General features: G+C 32.8%; 2 protein-coding genes across 3 annotated transcripts; both read right to left on the bottom strand.

Annotated features, from left to right (window-relative positions):
• Positions 1-437: 437 nt before the first annotated feature.
• On the bottom strand, positions 438-5,560 carry LOC134263592 (cerebellin-2-like). Of its 2 annotated transcripts, none has more exons than XM_062745977.1 (4): positions 4,787-5,560; positions 4,104-4,232; positions 2,541-2,657; positions 438-875 (listed from the first exon to the last, which is right to left on the bottom strand). In XM_062745977.1, the coding sequence occupies exons 2-4, from the start codon at positions 4,108-4,110 to the stop codon at positions 469-471; spliced, it is 531 nt and encodes a 176-aa protein (XP_062601961.1). In that variant the 5' UTR covers positions 4,111-4,232; positions 4,787-5,560; the 3' UTR covers positions 438-468. Both variants share the same exon structure in this region; 1 of them encodes a protein (XP_062601961.1).
• A 5,355-nt stretch (positions 5,561-10,915) lies between these two features.
• On the bottom strand, positions 10,916-11,702 carry LOC134263595 (uncharacterized). The gene is made up of 2 exons (XM_062745979.1): positions 11,341-11,702; positions 10,916-11,186 (listed from the first exon to the last, which is right to left on the bottom strand). The coding sequence occupies exons 1-2, from the start codon at positions 11,604-11,606 to the stop codon at positions 10,916-10,918; spliced, it is 537 nt and encodes a 178-aa protein (XP_062601963.1). The 5' UTR covers positions 11,607-11,702.
• Positions 11,703-17,886: the final 6,184 nt, after the last annotated feature.

Below are 17,886 nucleotides of genomic sequence, written 5' to 3'. Positions count from 1 at the left end.
AATTATACCTAACCTGTACATAAAAACACGACAAAATTCTTTGAGTACTTTCTCTTGATAGTTTATGAATAATCGCACTTAACAAAGGATGAGCATTGGTATAAATAGCATATTTACATGTAAAACTTCTACATGATACTCATAGCTAAAAAATGCCTCAACCTGTCTCTCACAGCACATAAAAGACGTCATAAATTTTCAAAGCAAATTTTTGTTCTCTTCCTACCTTTAGGCAAAAAAAAAATTCGAGTACATAGTACATAGTCAGAAGAGATAATAATTGTGTTCACCGACCTATTTCAGGGTCACAAAACACCAACTTTAAAATTGCTTTAACTGGAAAAGCTGAAGGCCTTACAGTGTAAAATATAAGAAGATAATATTATTTAATCTTTTTTAATATATAATCAGAACATGATAAATAACACTTTATATCAAATTGATTTTTTTAATTCTGCAATTCAGCGATTAAACTTTATATCCTGTAAATGTTTGGTCCCCGCTATGTGTGCCACTGGACCACATTCTTCCTCCTGTATTGATTTTTACCCATACTCTGTCGCTGTGGTTCAGTTGCAATGCTATTGTGTTTGTCGAAATTCTAAAGGGAATACTATCTCTTCCATATACCAGGTGTTTAGCCTCTTCAATACCATTCAAAACAATGCTAAAGTACATATCGGTAGGGTTTGACGATGGTGTGATTCGAACAAAGAACACATAGGTTCCATCAACAGGCGCTGTAAAGATGCCGTTTTTGTTGTTATATCCACCACCGACATTACAAAGAACGTGAGGAAATACCAGAGTTTGACCACTAGAAGAGGTGATTTCTGACGTTATAGTAGCACTAAACGCTACAGCATCAGATGGACCTGAAACCAATGAAAATAAATTATCCATCTGCAGTACATGTTATTGCATGTTTAAAAATTTTACTTGATTTGCTATTTTTGCAATTATTTGCGTTTAATTGAAGGTGAAATAAAAGTTAATATGCCGGAATAATTTTTTTTAATTAGTTCATCAAAAAAGTACGGTGGCTTGTATAGGACATGGTAAAAGATTTTTTTTTATCAATTCGTGGCCACGAAATAAAATTCGTGGGAACGAAATAAAAATTCGTGGCCATGAAATAAAATTTGTGGCCACGAAATCATAGATAGAATGTGTTATCGTTAAAATAACAAATGTCCTACGGACCCGGTTTAACAGTAGAATTCCTTCGGTGTTTTCACAATGTAGCAAACTAAACACGGACGATAACTCCTACTCAGTGCATTCACTATGAACAAACGAAGAGTTCCGAAAGTAAATATAAAGTACATTTGAAGCGAGGAAGAAACGTTGAGAAAATTAGTTGAATCTTCGTCTTTATTTGGATTATACTTAAGTTTTATTGCCCAAACAGTTACTGTACATTATCCAATTCTGACCTAAATGTTGAGAAAATGAAAGCTTGCAACTTTAAGAAATGTCCATTACGTTGAAGATTTATCTCACCGTGACTTCATGATAAAGCCTGCTAAATTACCCAAAATTACCTCAATTTACAACCCTTTGATATAAATTTTTAATAAAATATTAAGTAAAATATCTTTTTTTATATTTCGAGCAATATTTCCTTCTTTCGATCTTGATTATGCCGTCAATTTTGTTTTCTGTGAGACTGGTCCGCAAATTTTTGATCGGTTCTCAAACTTATCTGATACCAAAAAAAAAAAGATAAATAAGGAGCGTAAGTAAACCAATTATAGTTTTGATTTATTAAACTGCTACGCTTTTTAAAACAAATATATCAATGAAAAAAACGTTGCATGATATTTCATATTGATGAAGTAAAGAGATAAACAGCGTTTAAGCTCAAAGTCCAATTAAACAATTATAACAATCGGGATCTTAGCAAACACGGACCTCAAAAACATCAGAGGTGGGATCAGGTGCCATGATTGAAAAAGTTAATCAGGCCGACGGTTCACATCCGCCATGTGCTCGACATGATATGCTGTGTTCGATAACATGGTCATTGTTTCGACCATAAGACGTAAGAAATTATGACGAGAATTTTGATTTTCTTGTTTTATCAACTTGTGATAATCATAGGACAAAGGCATATTTATGATAGTTAGCGGCAAATAAACAAGATTTGTTTTTGAAGCAAAAATTCAACAATTATATGATAATTTTTTAAGTAGATGTTATCCTCAATTATACCTCAATAAACAAATCATAAGGCTTGGTAAGGCCATTGGAATGACATAATTATCAACACTCAAAGAACAGCTTTTAATTTCAATACCAGAAATGTAATAGAAAATCAAATTTAAGTAATTTAACTGAACTTTGATGACATTAATCATGGCAGATGTTTCAAATATGTAATAAAAGATTTATAAACTCATATTAATAAATTTTTGCACTCTTTTTGCTAGTATATATAGAGTTCTTCAATTACAAAATTCGGAAAATGACAAATTGAAAAAAAAAGAAGTTTTATAACTATCTTTTAGTTCATGAAATTGTTGTAAAGTTTTACAAACCTACTACATGTAAGTCTTGTATAGCTGTGACATTTCTTATGATTTCAGATATCTCTTTTGAAGTCTGAATCTCTTCATGCTGCATCCAAAGTAATGATCTTTGTAGTCCTTTTGTATCTGTAAATCAAAAACAGTTGTCTTGATTTAAGGTGCTATTAGCAAGGTCGTGGACTTATGTGATAAAATGAATACTTAGTATGTAGTTTGTGCTTATAAAATATAAAAAAAACCAAATAAACATTGAAATGTTTAGCTTTATACTTTGATAGTTTGCCAAACGATTCTAATATTTAAAAAAAACCTACATATGATAACCCGGCGCTGTTTACGTTAAGTTTTATTGCGTCCAACAACGTCATAAGTTTGTTTCTCAAGGTCAGTTCCCTCTGCCTTAATATCCCTATCTTGAGGAGATTTCCAAGAATTTAGTATTAAGTACTTTAAGCATGAACAAGTTTAAGTAACTCTAATATTTAAGAGGAAGTATGGGGAAAGATGATCACTTAATAAAGTAATATTTGCTAGTCGAAGTTCAGTAGTTAGTTACCACCCATGATCAGCATAAATTTCCTACGTGATTAACTATTGACAACCTGACTTCAAATCGACATTATCAATGCATGTACCTCTCATTTCTAAGTCTTTTTTCGGCATTTCAAGAAAAATATCAAAGATACTTTTTATTTCTCTGTTGCTCGTATTATCTTTTCCCTAGGTCTATTCCAGTTTGCTAACAGTGAAATTTATAAAATGTTTGAAAGTAAAACTCCTTTCCCTTTTTCAAGCTCATAATTTTTAGGAAATTCATATAAAATTTATGAAAAACATTCATAGAGTTTACAAATTAACAATGCAACTGCAAAATTTACTGAATAAATGTGTAATCTCACGTGCCTGCATAACATGTAACGGGGGTTTTGCGAAAATGCTCATATCAAAAGAAATTTCCTTAATTACACTCAGATAAAAGGAGACTGTAGCTCTACAGGCTTATACTTATAACAAAGGAAGAGAAAAGTAGCAGTTTGGATTTGAAAATTTATACACATTATTTTGTAGTATCTTTATTGGCTTATACATTACATATATTGCCACATGTAACAGCAATAAATAGAATAATGATCTTTTTTGAAATCAATTTCTGTGGCAATATTACAATAAGACTACAACTCTAGGAGTAGCTATTAATAAAATTTTAAAGAAAGTTTAATTGTAGTTGCCATGGCAACATCATTCATCAAAATTACAAAAAAAATCACACAGATTTATATATCTAAGTGTAGGTTACATGTGTACCAAGTTATACTGAAATCTCACCAAAACTTGAATATTTTTCATACATTACGAAGATATACAAAACAGATTTTGAGGAACGCCTCGTCTGACCGGTAACTTAATTTCAAAATTAGTTAAATTAGGTTAGAGCCCATGTGCCCGGTACCATACATCCCTATCTTTACCTTCTCTATCAAGAAAATGTAATTTAGTCGCTATATTATTTTTTTCTGATGCCTTCATGTATATTTGAGCTGGATATTCAGGAATAATACCAATTATTCTTACCATTCATAAAGACGTCCACTTTTGATAGAAAATATTCAATGCCTTTAATAGATTATGTTAATTCGTTATTTTTGTTTTCTAACTCAAAATATTTTGTCATCAAATTTAGAACTTCGTTGTCAATATGATCTGAAAAAAAAAATAAAGATTAAATATTTTTATAAGTAGATAACGTATTTTTGTAAAATAAAATGCTTTTCATATTGATATGCAAATTGTAATTTTTCACTTCTATAATAAGCCTACACATTATACATTTTTGTTGTAAAAAGGTAAGTAAATGAATAGACATGAAAACACATTGCTGGAAAAACATTGAGCATTTCAATAAAAGGAATATTTAAAATAAACTTTTAATTAAATAACAATCCCATTTTAAAATACATTTCTTAGAATTAAAGTAAACAAAAAATATAGGTCTTGTTTATCAATGCAAATAACATTTTCTGGGTTGCTACAATGTAGGATGCTGAAATGGAATTATCTTATCATTTTAAAGCTGTCCTTGAATTTATTTACAATTTCGTTTAGATTAGTATTTTATATCTCTATTCATAAAATAGGTAAAAAGTCGTTTGAAGAATAAAGAAAAATTCAAGATGTTTAACTAATGTTTCAATGTTTTCATCTGATCATAGAGTTTTAGGGTCTTGGATGATATTAAATAAGGAGAAAATGATTACCTTTTATTGTATTCGAAACATTTGTCTGCTGATCTTTCAAATCTGCTAAAATGTACGCTTGGTGATACTTATCCTCTTCATATCCTGTTGAGAAATTTTGAAAGCTTACGGTTATTTGCAATAATTCTTGATTGATCAGATTTGCACTGGTGTTAACAGTTTGTAAAATATTTGAATTCATAGCTTCTGTTTCTCTCTCAAGGCCCATAATTGAGAGAGAAATGTACCTAATTTCCCTCTTAAAATTCTGAATCTCTTTTGTTATGTTTGCAAAATCACACTGACATACAGTCTGGCCTGGGTTTGGAATACTATTTGAAGAAACGTTCACATGTTGTTGGTGATACGATATCGCATCCTTTAGGTTGTCATTTTCTTTGGTGAGTTTGGTAATGTTTCTAAGTAGTTGTCGATTCAATGCGTTCTGGTCAATTTTGGCTTGCTTCAAAATACTAATTTCCGTTTCAGCTGCAGCTTGGTCCGTTTTCATTCGTTCAAATTGCTTTATTAGATCTCGAACATTCCTTTCTAGCTCCATTCTAAGTGTGGTTTCTTGAGTAAGGATCTGATGTAACAATGCTGCATCACTAGGAAAATTTTTCTCGGGGGAATTAGAAACATATTGTGTGGTGGATGTTGAACCGGGGCTTGAAAGTCCAAAGGCAAAATCAGCGTTGATTAAAATCAAGAAAATGAAAAGAATCGTCATTTTATTAAATCACGCTAATTCTATGTTCACAATAGTTCAGACACATTTGCATGAACAAACACTTTGCAATTGTGTTTCAATTGTTTATCATAGTACGGTGTTGCCGCCTATCATAAAGTCAACATTTTTAGTAGGGCCTTGTTTAAAGTATTTTGTAAAAATATTGATAAGAGGTTGGTAAGATAATGTCAGTCATGTGATTCAAAATACCCTGGTACATTAAAGTCAGTGTAACTAAGTTTAAACAAAGAAATATTTAAATGAAGCGTGTTCCTTTCTTAATTGATTTATATTAAAGCTGAACACTACTCGTTAAAAGGCATACCGTATATACCCGCCATTAAGTCGGCTTCTTGGGAGTTAAAGTTTAGTCCAAAAGTCTAGGCGAGTCATAAAAGACTGGTATTTTTCTGGACAGCGAAACGTAATATCCTATTAATATTTTTAACAGTTATTGGTGAACAAAGTCTGGATTTATCATATCATGTTTGCATTCTAAGATTAAACATTAAATACATGTATTTATATAGTACATGTATTTAATAATTTTATTTGTTAATCTTGAGAGGACATTATCTATTTTGAAAAATAATTTAAAGTTAAAAATATTATTTGAAACCTGGTTAAAATATCAGATCATTCATTTAAAATTGTCATCTGGTTCTGACTTATAAGCGGGTCAATGACAAATTCATTCAAAATATCCTAAAAAAAATTCAACCGACTTATAAGCGGACCGACTTATAGGCGAGAATATACGGTATTCCGCCATATTTTCCGTTCAACAACACTTTCCCTACAACCCCTATATAAGGAGCAGATTTTCAAAAAAAATAATTGTATTTCGCTATAAATGTCCGACGAGTGATGACGTACATCTCGCACTGCTGTGCTACTCGTAGGCAATGAAATTATTATATTCAACGCATTTTTGTCCAAAACAGGAGAAAACTTTAATGAAAATACAAGTGAATACACCATTTACAAACAAAACAAAGCACTTCAAAACACAAGGAATTAACGCAAAAAAAGGAACTGAGATCACGAGAGGAGTATTTCATGTTGACCACGAGTTTTAAGTGTGAAATCGGGTGTAAGGAAATTGAAGAGCTTATATCCCGTCTGAAAGTGCCTTTTTATATGAAGTGTTCAATTTTTATTGTTCAAGAAGTTAGCTTAGGAAGGGTGCATTAAAAGCAACACATTAGCTTAGTGCTTGCGATTTTGATAAGGTATACTATGTTTTTAAAGGAATTTTAAAACTTTTGTATATATTTATTTATTTCATTTTCTTTGTAATGTGATAACAAATAAAGTCAATGGAAAAATATTAATTCTTTTTTTTTTGACATATAAACTATGTATTTTTAATTTTATCCATCAACTACCCCTTGCATTTGGCCCTAATAAATATAACATACAGCCCGGAAAATTAAAATACCGGTAAATAAATGTAAAATAGCATTTTATTTATCATTGTAGATTAACACTGTACATTCACACTCTTTGTGTGTATTTACAATGTTTGGATTTATATCGAATAACATCACACATTAATATTCTATCTTTTATCCCAATCGACAGATCAATATGTTATTTTGATTGGTCGACACGCTGATTGGCTAATCGCTAATCCTGATTGACAGCTCAGTAAAGAAAAACTGAAAGCACGACCCCTACCTGCAAGCTGGAACCGCTACTGAATTTGGGTTTGCTCTCTGGGTCCACTTCCGGTTCAGACGAGGTCCCCTACGGGTTCGTTCGGGGTCAGCCCTAGCTCCAGGTTCGCTTTCTGAAGATAACCTTGTCAGTCTTACAGACACCTTAGAATAAACCTGCTCCAAATATTATAACCTGGTAGCACAACTAGAAATTATAGGCAAGTTAAGCATCCAAAGTAAGTCAAGCATTGTACATTGGATATATCCTTTCTGAAAGTCTGATCAACATAGGACTATAGTTACTTTAGAATTAACCTGCTCCGAAACTCGAACAAACATGGTTATCCATCCAAAAAAAAAAAGATCTGATTTCTTATCCAAAGCAGTCCAATGCCGAACTGTACACGTGTACTCGGAAATGACACATTATCTAAAATCTTTAATCAACTTAAAAAACTTACACGATCATTGTTTACCTGATAATAAAGCATCTGAAACCTTCTATTATTTTAATATTATATTGTAAAATTCTATTAATGTAGTAAACGCATCATTCTTTCTTATTCAGAGGCCAAAGAAGTACTTAAAAACAAATCTCTTACAAAATATTTACCCATGACATTATTACATAAACCCCCTTCTTCCAAACTTTGTTATGTGAGCACAAAATTCATATTAAACATGCCCCCAAAAAGTAGAATAATAGATTTCGTAAACCCTTGACATTAAATTCTTTATCAAGTCTTTAGTTCAGGTGAACTACACAGGTAACAGGTATTGGACAATTAGATACATGTATTAAGCCAATACATAAATAGTTCTTTCGTACTCGAAATCATAGATTTACTTCTATACCTGCAGCTTAAAAATAGAGATTATGTAGACCTGTATATGAAAATTGATTAGGGTATATGTCTGAATATCAGTTCGTTACACCGCCAAACATTCTTCTGTGATGTTTGAGGTGAGCAAATGTACTTGTCAAAATTCCTAAGTCCACACTTTTATTTTTTCTAAAATGTCAAAACCTTAATATCATTGTACTAGTTGCTTATAATTTTGCCAATAATTTGCAATACTTACCTGTCAAGGCCAAAAAAAATTGTAACTGAATGTGTAATTACTCGACCATGACCGTAATTGTTAAAAAGCATTAAGTTCGAGTTCCATGTGTTTTTCGGGGTTATTTTTCAATTTTTTTTCTACCATTTGTTCTCCATCTTAAATTGATAACGAAAAACAGAAAAAAAATTGATTAAAATGAGGTGTTTGTCCACATAACAGTGTAAAATTGAAGTTGAAATGGCCCGAGCTGGTGGAAGTTAACAAAAGTTCTGTTTCCTTTCACTGTATGACTTTATTTTTACTTAAAACCTTTAAAATTACCGCCCGTGAAACCTACAAAGCACAGCTAAATCTCTTTTAATTACTAGAAATCTCTAGATTTGTAAACAAACACGACAAAATCATCCCAGAGTTTGTTCGGAAAAATCAATGGAACTGGAACTGGAAGTGCCCTCCCCTCAATGTCAAACTGGAGGAGTTGGGAAATACATGATTGTAATGAGACATGTACATGTAACTATTGTCAGCAAGTCACAGGCACTTTTGGTAAGTCTCCTTGTCATCCTAATCTTATCCCGTACTTGCATGTATGGAAGAAGATAGACCGGAGTTTGAGACAGCTTTTCCAGCAGCAGAATCTAGAGGATCTAGAGGACAACTTAATCTCCACATGGAAAAACATAGAATAAAAGAACTTTTCTTAAATAGTGTGAACTCTTTGAGGAATGGTTGTCTTAATGTGAATTTGTTTGAATGGAGTACATGTATAGTGCAGTATTTAACGTTGTGAATTTTTAATTCTAGGTTGCCTTAACGTCTCTGCATATTGTGTTTAAGTGCTTCAATGAAATAAATTACCGGTAAGTGCGAAAAATTGTTTTGCTACTTTTTTTATCCTGTATACTTATTTAATTATACTGTTAAAATAATTCATTATAAGAGCGGTGTAAAGAAAAAAACTTGCATGGGGACTTAAAAATTTTGACTAGTATAGTATTAAACAAGTAGTTCAAAGAATCTCAAAACCCATTTTATACACAGAAAACTACTGTACTAGATACTCGTGTGTAATTTAGGGATTACATTTTGAGAGCTCAAAACACTAAGTATCTTTAATTTAACATCGGGAGAGGGTAACATTGACACATGTATACCCTTGAATCTTAAACAAATCGTTGTCCCGTGCTTTTAGTAGGTCAAGTATGTCTACACTCGAGGTTATGGTCAAGTAGTCAAAAACTAGATAAATTTTCACACGTAATATACCTGTAAAATGTGAAAGGCTGTTAATCTATTTTTAGGTCACCTGAGTAAACTCAGGTGACCTATTACTATCTGTTTTCGTCCGTTGTGCGTTAACATTTGAACATTTTCGGCTTCTTCTCTGCAACCACTGAACAAATTTCAACCACATTTGGCATAAAGCATCTATGGTTGAAGGGAAACAAAAATTATGAATTTCATGATCCCTGGTTTGCTAACAATTGTACAAATATAGCTTGAATTAGAATGTTATTGTTTTCAAATTCTTTGATTTACCATGCAACTTTATTATTTCTGCAACATTGAAGCACACATCACGTTCAATGACGTTCCTAACTCTTTTGACAATATTTTAAACTTTAACCTTTTTCTTTGCATACAATCCATCGTCCGATTCAAAATCACTACCACTCAAAAATTGTATTTTCAACTTAATACAAATACACAGATTTTTTTTTCCATTCAGATCCTGATTTATAAGGATTTTTTAAGCTTGTAGAAAAAGTTTCCCGAATGTAAAGTCTAATTTTATTGCTACCTGCTGCTCCGTGACGTCCTCCAACGTTATGGTTTTTTTCCTTTTTTTAATCAAGTCCATATGTATTTAGAAGCTGATATCTTTTAAATGGAACGAGATATTATATAACCTGATTTTATTTTAATTAATTCAGCAATACTTTATTTTAACATGTAAATTTTATTTCGTTTCAGCTCCATTTATTAGAGGTATAGCTGTAAATACTATAAAGTGAAAATTAAAAAAAATACTCAATTTTGACGGTGCTCCGTGACCCCATTTTTGATTTTCTAAATCCTTGGTAATTTTAATAAATATAATGATACATTCCAATTATTTTCACAAATTATTTGAATCTGTTGTTAAAATATTTGTACCAAATTTGGATATCATATGACGTTAAATAAAAAAAGTTAGGCGAAAGTCTATGAACTTTTTGAATGACACTCGTAAAATGCTTTTCATATTGATATGCAAATTGTAATTTTTCATTTCTATATTAAACCTACACATTATACATTTTTATTGTAAAAAAGGTAATTAAATGTTTAGACATTAAAAAAACTTTGCTGGAAAAACATTGAGCATTTCAATGAAAGGAATATTTAAAATAAACTTTTTTCGTAAATAACAATCTCATTTCAAAAATGCATTTCTTAGAATTAAAGTTTACAAAAAATAAAGGTGTTGTTTATCAATGCAAATAACATTTTCTGGGTTGCTACATTGTAGGATGCTGAAATAGAATTATCTTGCCATTTCAAAGCTATCCTTGAATTTATTTACAATTTCTTTTAGATAAATATTTTATATCTCTATTAATGAAATAAAATACGTAAAAAGGCTTTTGAAGAATAAAGAAAAATTCAAGATGTTCAACTAATGTTTCAATGTTTTCATCTGATCATAGAGTTTCAGGGTCTTGGAGGATATAAAATAAGGAGAAAATGATTACCTTTTATTGTATTTGAAACATTTCGTTGTTGATCTTTCAAATCTGCATGATTAATCAGATTTGCACTGTTGTTAACAGTTTGTAAAATATTCGAATTCATAGCTTCTGTTTCTCTCTCCAGGTCTATAAATGAGAGAGAAATGTACCTAATTTCCCTCTTAAAATTCTGAAAATCTTTTGTTATGTTTGCAAAATCACACTGCCATATAGTCTGGCCTGGGATTGGAATACTATTTGAAGAAACGTTCATATGTTGTTGGTGATACAATATCGCATTATCCTTTAGGCTGTCATTTTCTTTGGTGAGTTTGGTAATGTTCCTAAGTAGTTTACCAAACTCACCAAAGTAGTTGATTCAATGCGTTCTGGTAAATTTTGGCTTGCTACAGAATACTAATTTCCGTTTCAGCTGCAGCTTGGTCCTTTTTCATTCGTTCAAATTGCTTTATTAGATCTCGAGCATTCCTTTCTAGCTCCATTCTAAGTGTGGTTTCTTGAGGAAGGATCTGATGTAAGAATGCTGCATCACTGTGAAAATTTTTCTCGGGGGAATTAGATGCATATTTTGTGGTAGATGTTGAACCGGGGCTTGAAAGTCCAAAGACAAAATCAGCGTTGATTAAAATCAAGAAACTGAAAAGAATCGTCATTTTATTAAAATCACGCTAAATCTATGCTCACAATAGTTCAGACACATTTCATGAACAAACACTTTGCATTTGTATTTCAAGTGTTTATCATAGTACTACGTTGCCTATAATTAAGTCAACATTTTTAGTAGGGCCTTGTTTAAAATATTTTGTAAAAAAAAATTCTCTTGGGGTCAGCCCTAATGGATCCTGAGCGAACCCGAAGCGGACCCAGAGAGCGAATCTGGAGTCCTCTTTTCTCTTAGGTTGAGTTCGGATGCTATTGTAGATAACCTTGTCAGTCTTACAGACACCTTAGAATGAACCTCTTCCAAATATTTTAACCTGGTAACACAACCAGAAATTATAGGCAAATTAAGAATCCTAAGCAAGTCAAGCATTGTACATTGGGTATATCCTTTCTGAAACTCTGATCAACAAAGGACTATATTTACTTCAGAAATAACCTGCTCCCTAAACTCTATCAAACATGGTTATCCATCCCAAAAAATAGATCTGGTCTATCATCCAAAGCAGTCCAATGCCGAATTGTACACGTTTACTCGGAAATGACACATGCTCTAAAATCTTTAATCACCTTACAACATTTACACGATTATTGTTTACCTGATAATAAAACATCTGCAACCTTGTTTTATTATTATATTATATTGCAATATTATATTGTAATAGCCCCGTGGGGATCCGGGTTAGAATAGGTCCTCAGTACCCCTTGCTTGTCGTAAAAGGCGACTAAATGGGGCGGTCCTTCGGATGAGATCGTATAAACCGAGACCCCGTGTCACAGCAGGGGTGGCACGATAAAAATCCCTCCCTGCTCAAAGGCCCTGAGTGCCGAGCATAGATCTAACTTTGAAGCCCTTCGCCAGCAATGGTGAGTCTCCATATCAGTGAAATATTCTGGAGAGGGACGTTAAACAATATACAATTAATCAATCATATATTGTAATATTCTATTAGTGAAGTTAACACATCACTCTTTCTTATTACAGGACATAGAAGTACTTGAAAACAAATTTCTTACAAAAATATTTACTCATGATATTATAACATAGACCCCCTCTTTCAATTCTTTGTTAATGTGAGCACAGAAATCATAGAAAACGTGTCCAAAAAGTAGAATAATAGATTTCTTAAACCCTTGACTTTAAATACTTTAGCAGGTCTTTAACTCAGGTGAACTACACAGATAAAGGTATTGGACCATGAGATACATGTAGTAGGCCAATACAAAAATAGTTCTTTCGTACTCTAAATCATAGATTTACTTCTATACCTGCAGCTTAAAAAAGATATTGTGTAGACCTTATGTAAAAAGTGATTAGGGTATGTGTCTAAATATCAGTTCGTTACACCGCCAAACATCCATCTGTGATGTTTTAGGTGAGCAAATATACTTGTCAAAATTCCTAAGTCCGCACTTTTATTTTTTCTAAAAGTTCAAAACCTTAATATAAATGTACTAGTTGCTTATAATTTTGCCTTTAATTTACAATACTTACCTGTCCAGGCCAAAAAATTGTAATTGAATGTGTAATTACTCGACCGTGACCGTTTTGGTTAAAAAGCATTAAGTTCAAGTTTCATGTGTTTTTCGGGTTTATTCTTCATATTTTTTACTTCCATTTCTTCTCCTTCTTTAATTGATAACGAAAAACAGAAAAAAAATGATTAATGTGATGTGTATGTCCACATAGCAGTGTGAAATTGAAGTTGAAATGGCCCGAGCTGGTCAAAGTTAACGAGAGTTCTGTTTCCTTCCACTGTATGAATTTATTTTTACCTAAAACCTTTACAATTACCGCCCTAAAAACCTACAAAGCATAGCTGAATCTCTTTCAATTACTAGAAATCGCTAGATTTTTAACAAACACGACAAATTCATCCCAGAGTTTATTCGGAAAAATTAATGGAACCGGAAGTTCCCTCCCCTTAATGTCAAACTGGAGGAGTTGGGAGTACATTTAATTCAAGGCACAGACACTTTCGGTAAGTCCCCTTGTCATCTTAATTTCATCCCTTACTTGCATGTATGGAAGAAGATAGACTGTAGTGTGAGACAGCTTTTGCAGCAGCAGAATCTAGCGAATCTAGAGGACAACCTAGTCTACACATGGATTGATTGTATACTGTTTAACGTCCCTCTCCAGAATATTTCACTGATATGGAGTCGTCACCATTGCCGGTGAAGGGCTGCAAATTTGGGTCTATGCTCGGCACTCAGGGCCATTGAGCAGGGAGGGACCTAAATCGTGCCACACCTGCTGTGACACAGGGCCTCGGTTTATACGGTCTCATCCGAAGGACCGCCCCATTTAGTCGCCTTTTACGACAAGCAAGGGGATACTGAGGACCTATTCCAACCCGGATTCCCACGGGATTCTATTCTAACCCTAAAAGAACATTTCTTAAATTGTGTGAACTCTTTGAGGAACGGTTGTCTTAATGTGTATCTGTTTGAACTGAGTATAGTGCAGTATTTAACAATGTGGATTTTTAATTGAAGGGTGCCTTAACCTTTCTGCATTTTGTGTTTAAGTGCTTCAATGAAATAAAGTAAGTGCGAAAAATTGTTTTGCAACTTTTTTTATCCTGTTAGTTATTAAATTATGCTGTTAAAATAATTTATTATAAGAGCGAACAAACTTGCCAGGGGACTTAGAAATTTTGACTAGTATAGTATTAAACAAGTAGTTCAAAGAATCTCAAAACCCATTTTATACACAGAAAACTACTGTACTAGATACTCGTGTGTAATTTAGGATTACATTTTGAGAGCTCAAAACACTAAGTATCTTTAATTTAACATCGGGAGAGGGTAACATTGACACATGTATACCCTTGAATCTTAAACAAATCGTTGTCCCGTGCTTTTAGTAGGTCAAGTATGTCTACACTCGAGGTTATGGTCAAGTAGTCAAAAACTAGATAAATTTTCACACGTAATATACCTGTAAAATGTGAAAGGCTGTTAATCTATTTTTAGGTCACCTGAGTAAACTCAGGTGACCTATTACTATCTGTTTTCGTCCGTCGTCGTGCGTCGTGCGTTGTGCGTTAACATTTGAACATTTCCGGCTTCTTCTCTGCAACTACTGAACAAATTTCAACCACATTTGGCATAAAGCATCTATGGTTGAAGGGAAACAAAAATTATGAATTTCATGATCCCTGCCCCCCCCCCCGGGGGGGCCTGTTGGGTTGGGCCAAAACCACTTAAATTAGTACAATCTTTAAAAATTTTCTTCTTTACTCCTGGACATCAAGCAGTCAAACTGTTTGCATGATAACATTGTAATCAGCAATGAGTCCTGTACCAAGATTGTGAAATTCATGGCCAAGGGTCACATGCCAGTGCTAGGGCGGGGCTAAATAAGTAGGTAGTGAAAATGCATTATTTCTTTGAAAATCTTTTTCTCTGCTCCTGGGTATTAAATTAAGTAACTAAGTATATAGTTATGATGAGCAAGAGTGCCTCTACCAAAATTGTGAATTTTATGGCCTCAGGGTCAGGGGTTCTGGTGTTAGGGCGGGGCTCTATTGATTATATAGTGAAAATACATGAATTCTTTGAAAATCATCTTTTCTGCTCCTAGGTATTAAATAAAGTAACTAAGTGCATAGTTATGATGAGCAAGAGTGCCTCTACCAAAATTATGAATTTTATGGCCCCAGGGACAGGGGTTCTGGTGTTAGGACGGAGCTCTATAGATTATATAGTGAAAATACCTCAATTCTGTGAAAATCTTCTCTGGGGTTCTGGTGTTCGGTTGGGACTCTATTGATCATATAGTGAAAATACATGAATTCTTTGAAAATCCTCTCCTCTGCTCCTAGGAAATAAATAAACTAACTAAGTATATAGTTATGATTAGCAAGAATGCCTCTTCCATAATTGTGAATTTTATAGCCCCAGGGTCAGGGGTTCTGCTGTTAGGGCGGGGCTCTATTGATTATATAGTGAAAATACATGAATTCTTTGAAAATCTTCTCCTCTGCTCCTAGGAAATAAATAAACTAACTAAGTGCATAGTTATGATGAGCAAGAGTGCTTCTACCAAAATAATGAATTTTTTGGCCGCAGGGTCAGGGGTTCTGGTGTTAGGGCGGGACTGTATTGATTATATAGTGAAAATACATGAATTCTTTGAAAATTTTCTCCTCTGCTCCTAGGAAATAAATAAACTAACAAAGTATATAGTTATGATGAGCAAGAATGCCTCTTCCATAATTGTGAATTTTATAGCCCCAGGGTCAGGGGTTCTGCTGTTAGGGCGGGGCTCTATTGATTATATAGTGAAAATACATTAAATCTTTGAAAATTTTCTTCTCTGCTCCAGGGTATTAAGCAGATGAACTACCAATATAGTTATGATGGACATGGGCCCATATCTTCCACAATCGTGAATTTCAAGGCCCCAGGGTCAGGGGTACCATAGAGAGGGGGGGGGGTGGTTGTACTTATATACTGAAAATGAATTAATGTTTTGAAATCTGCTCCTTGGTATTAATCAAATATCAAGGCCTTAGGATCAGGGGTTCATGTATGGTAGGGGCACTACTGATTATTGCTGAATATTACTCATTAGTTGAAATGCATTTTGTGTTCCCTTACCCTGCGTATGGGTATTAAGTAAACAAACACAGCAACTGCTAAGTGTATTGTTATGATGATCAATGGTGCCTCTTTCAAAATTGTGAATGCCATAGCATCTGGCTTAAAACATGAATCAAATTCAATCACTGGAAAGTTGTTGCATAATGCTCAGGTGACCTATAGGGCCCATGGATCTCTTGTTATTTCAAAAGTTTAAAAGAGGGACAGACTGACTGAGAGACGGACAGACAAAGATTTCATTCTCGAGAGCAGGGCCTACTTATCAGGAAATAGTTTTTGAATATAGCATTTAAACAAGCAAATTCAAAGTATTGTGGGCTCCAGTTTTTGGTGTCATTTTAATTGAGATGTCATATTTTATGACATATTTTTTTTTAAGTTTATTTTTTTTTTATTAGGTCAGTCCTGAAGGTAAGGGTTCAAAAATCAAATAAAGAAAGGAAATATCTTGTCACAGATAAAGTACAATTCAAATATGAAAGTAAAATCTTATCTCAATCTAAAATAAAATTAAAATGTTTGAAGGGTATATGAAACTTTAATTCAAGGTCTCAAGATAAAAAACCATAGTGTATTAAGAAAAAAAATTGTGAAAGGCAATATTCAGGTTAAATACAGGTTTAATATGAAAGCTCTATCTTTCCTTATTTAAGAGTCATGACAAAGGTTGAAGTTATAGAAGAGTAGACTAACCTCAAAGGCTAATGTCATGAGGTAAAAAACTGAATTGTATATATATGAGTATATATTATAAAAGGTCCCGTCAGAGGTAATACACATGTAGAAAATGAAAACACTGTCTACCCTGATTGGAAAGAAATGGTCAATCTAAATTAATATTTTTATTTTTTAAGTAGGTCAAACTTCAAGGTAAAGGTTGCGTCAAAAATCATAGTGTATTAAGAAATGTTCCGTCTCAGGTAATATACATTTATAATATGAAATCCCAATCTTTTTTCTCATTCAAAAGAAATGAGCAATTGAAAGGTATTTATCTGGAAAAGAAAGTCAAACTTCAAGATCACGAGATCAAAATATTATCGTCTATTTAAGAAGGACTTTTCCTGGATAATAATTATTTTTCATGTGAAAGCCCTATCTCTTTTCACTAAATAGTTATGGCCAATTCAAGGTAATTTATCTTTAAAATAAAAAAACTTCAAGCTCACCGTCAAGGGTCAAAAAATCATAAAATAATTAGAAAGGTCTTTTCACATGTAATATACATACATAATATGAAAACTTTTCTCTTTTAATTCAAAAGAAATGACCAAAAATAAAGTTATTGAAATGTATGTCAAACTTCAAGGTGAAGATCACGAGGTCAAAAATCGTTTTATATTAAGACAGATCCTGTCACATGTATACACGTTATTCATATGAAAGCCCTATTTCTTATTCAAAAATTATGGCTAATTCAAATAAGTATGTACGTATTTAAATTTTCCAAAAGCAGGATAAACTTCTCGGTCAAAGTCAAGGGTAAAAAATCATAGTGTATTTAGAAAGGTTTGTGACAGGAAATAAACAAGTGTTATATGAAAGTTCTATTTTTTTTTTCAAAGGATATGATCAAGGTTCAAGATTTTGTGACGGACGGACCGACTGACAGACTGAGATTTAATGCACCCTCACTTTCGCGAAAGCGGAGGACACAATATT

The sequence above is a fragment of the Saccostrea cucullata genome, unplaced genomic scaffold, assembly GCF_032062105.1.
Source record: "Saccostrea cucullata isolate Sc308-1 unplaced genomic scaffold, CSIRO_AGI_Scuc_v1 ctg1737, whole genome shotgun sequence".
Classification (NCBI taxonomy): Eukaryota; Metazoa; Mollusca; class Bivalvia; order Ostreida; family Ostreidae; genus Saccostrea; species Saccostrea cuccullata.
Note: the sequence above shows the minus strand (reverse complement) of the source record. Positions and strands in the feature narration are given on the sequence as shown.

Coding starts and splice junctions, on each gene's coding strand:
- LOC134263592 (XM_062745977.1), bottom strand. Junction 876..2,540: donor ACAAGACTTACATGTAGTAG/GTTTGTAAAACT, acceptor CATTGGTTTCAG/GTCCATCTGATGCTGTAGCG.
- LOC134263595 (XM_062745979.1), bottom strand. CDS start 11,606: ATGACGATTCTTTTCAGTTTCTTGATTTTAATCAACGCTGATTTTGTC. Junction 11,187..11,340: donor ACGGAAATTAGTATTCTGTA/GCAAGCCAAAAT, acceptor TTCTTCAAATAG/TATTCCAATCCCAGGCCAGA.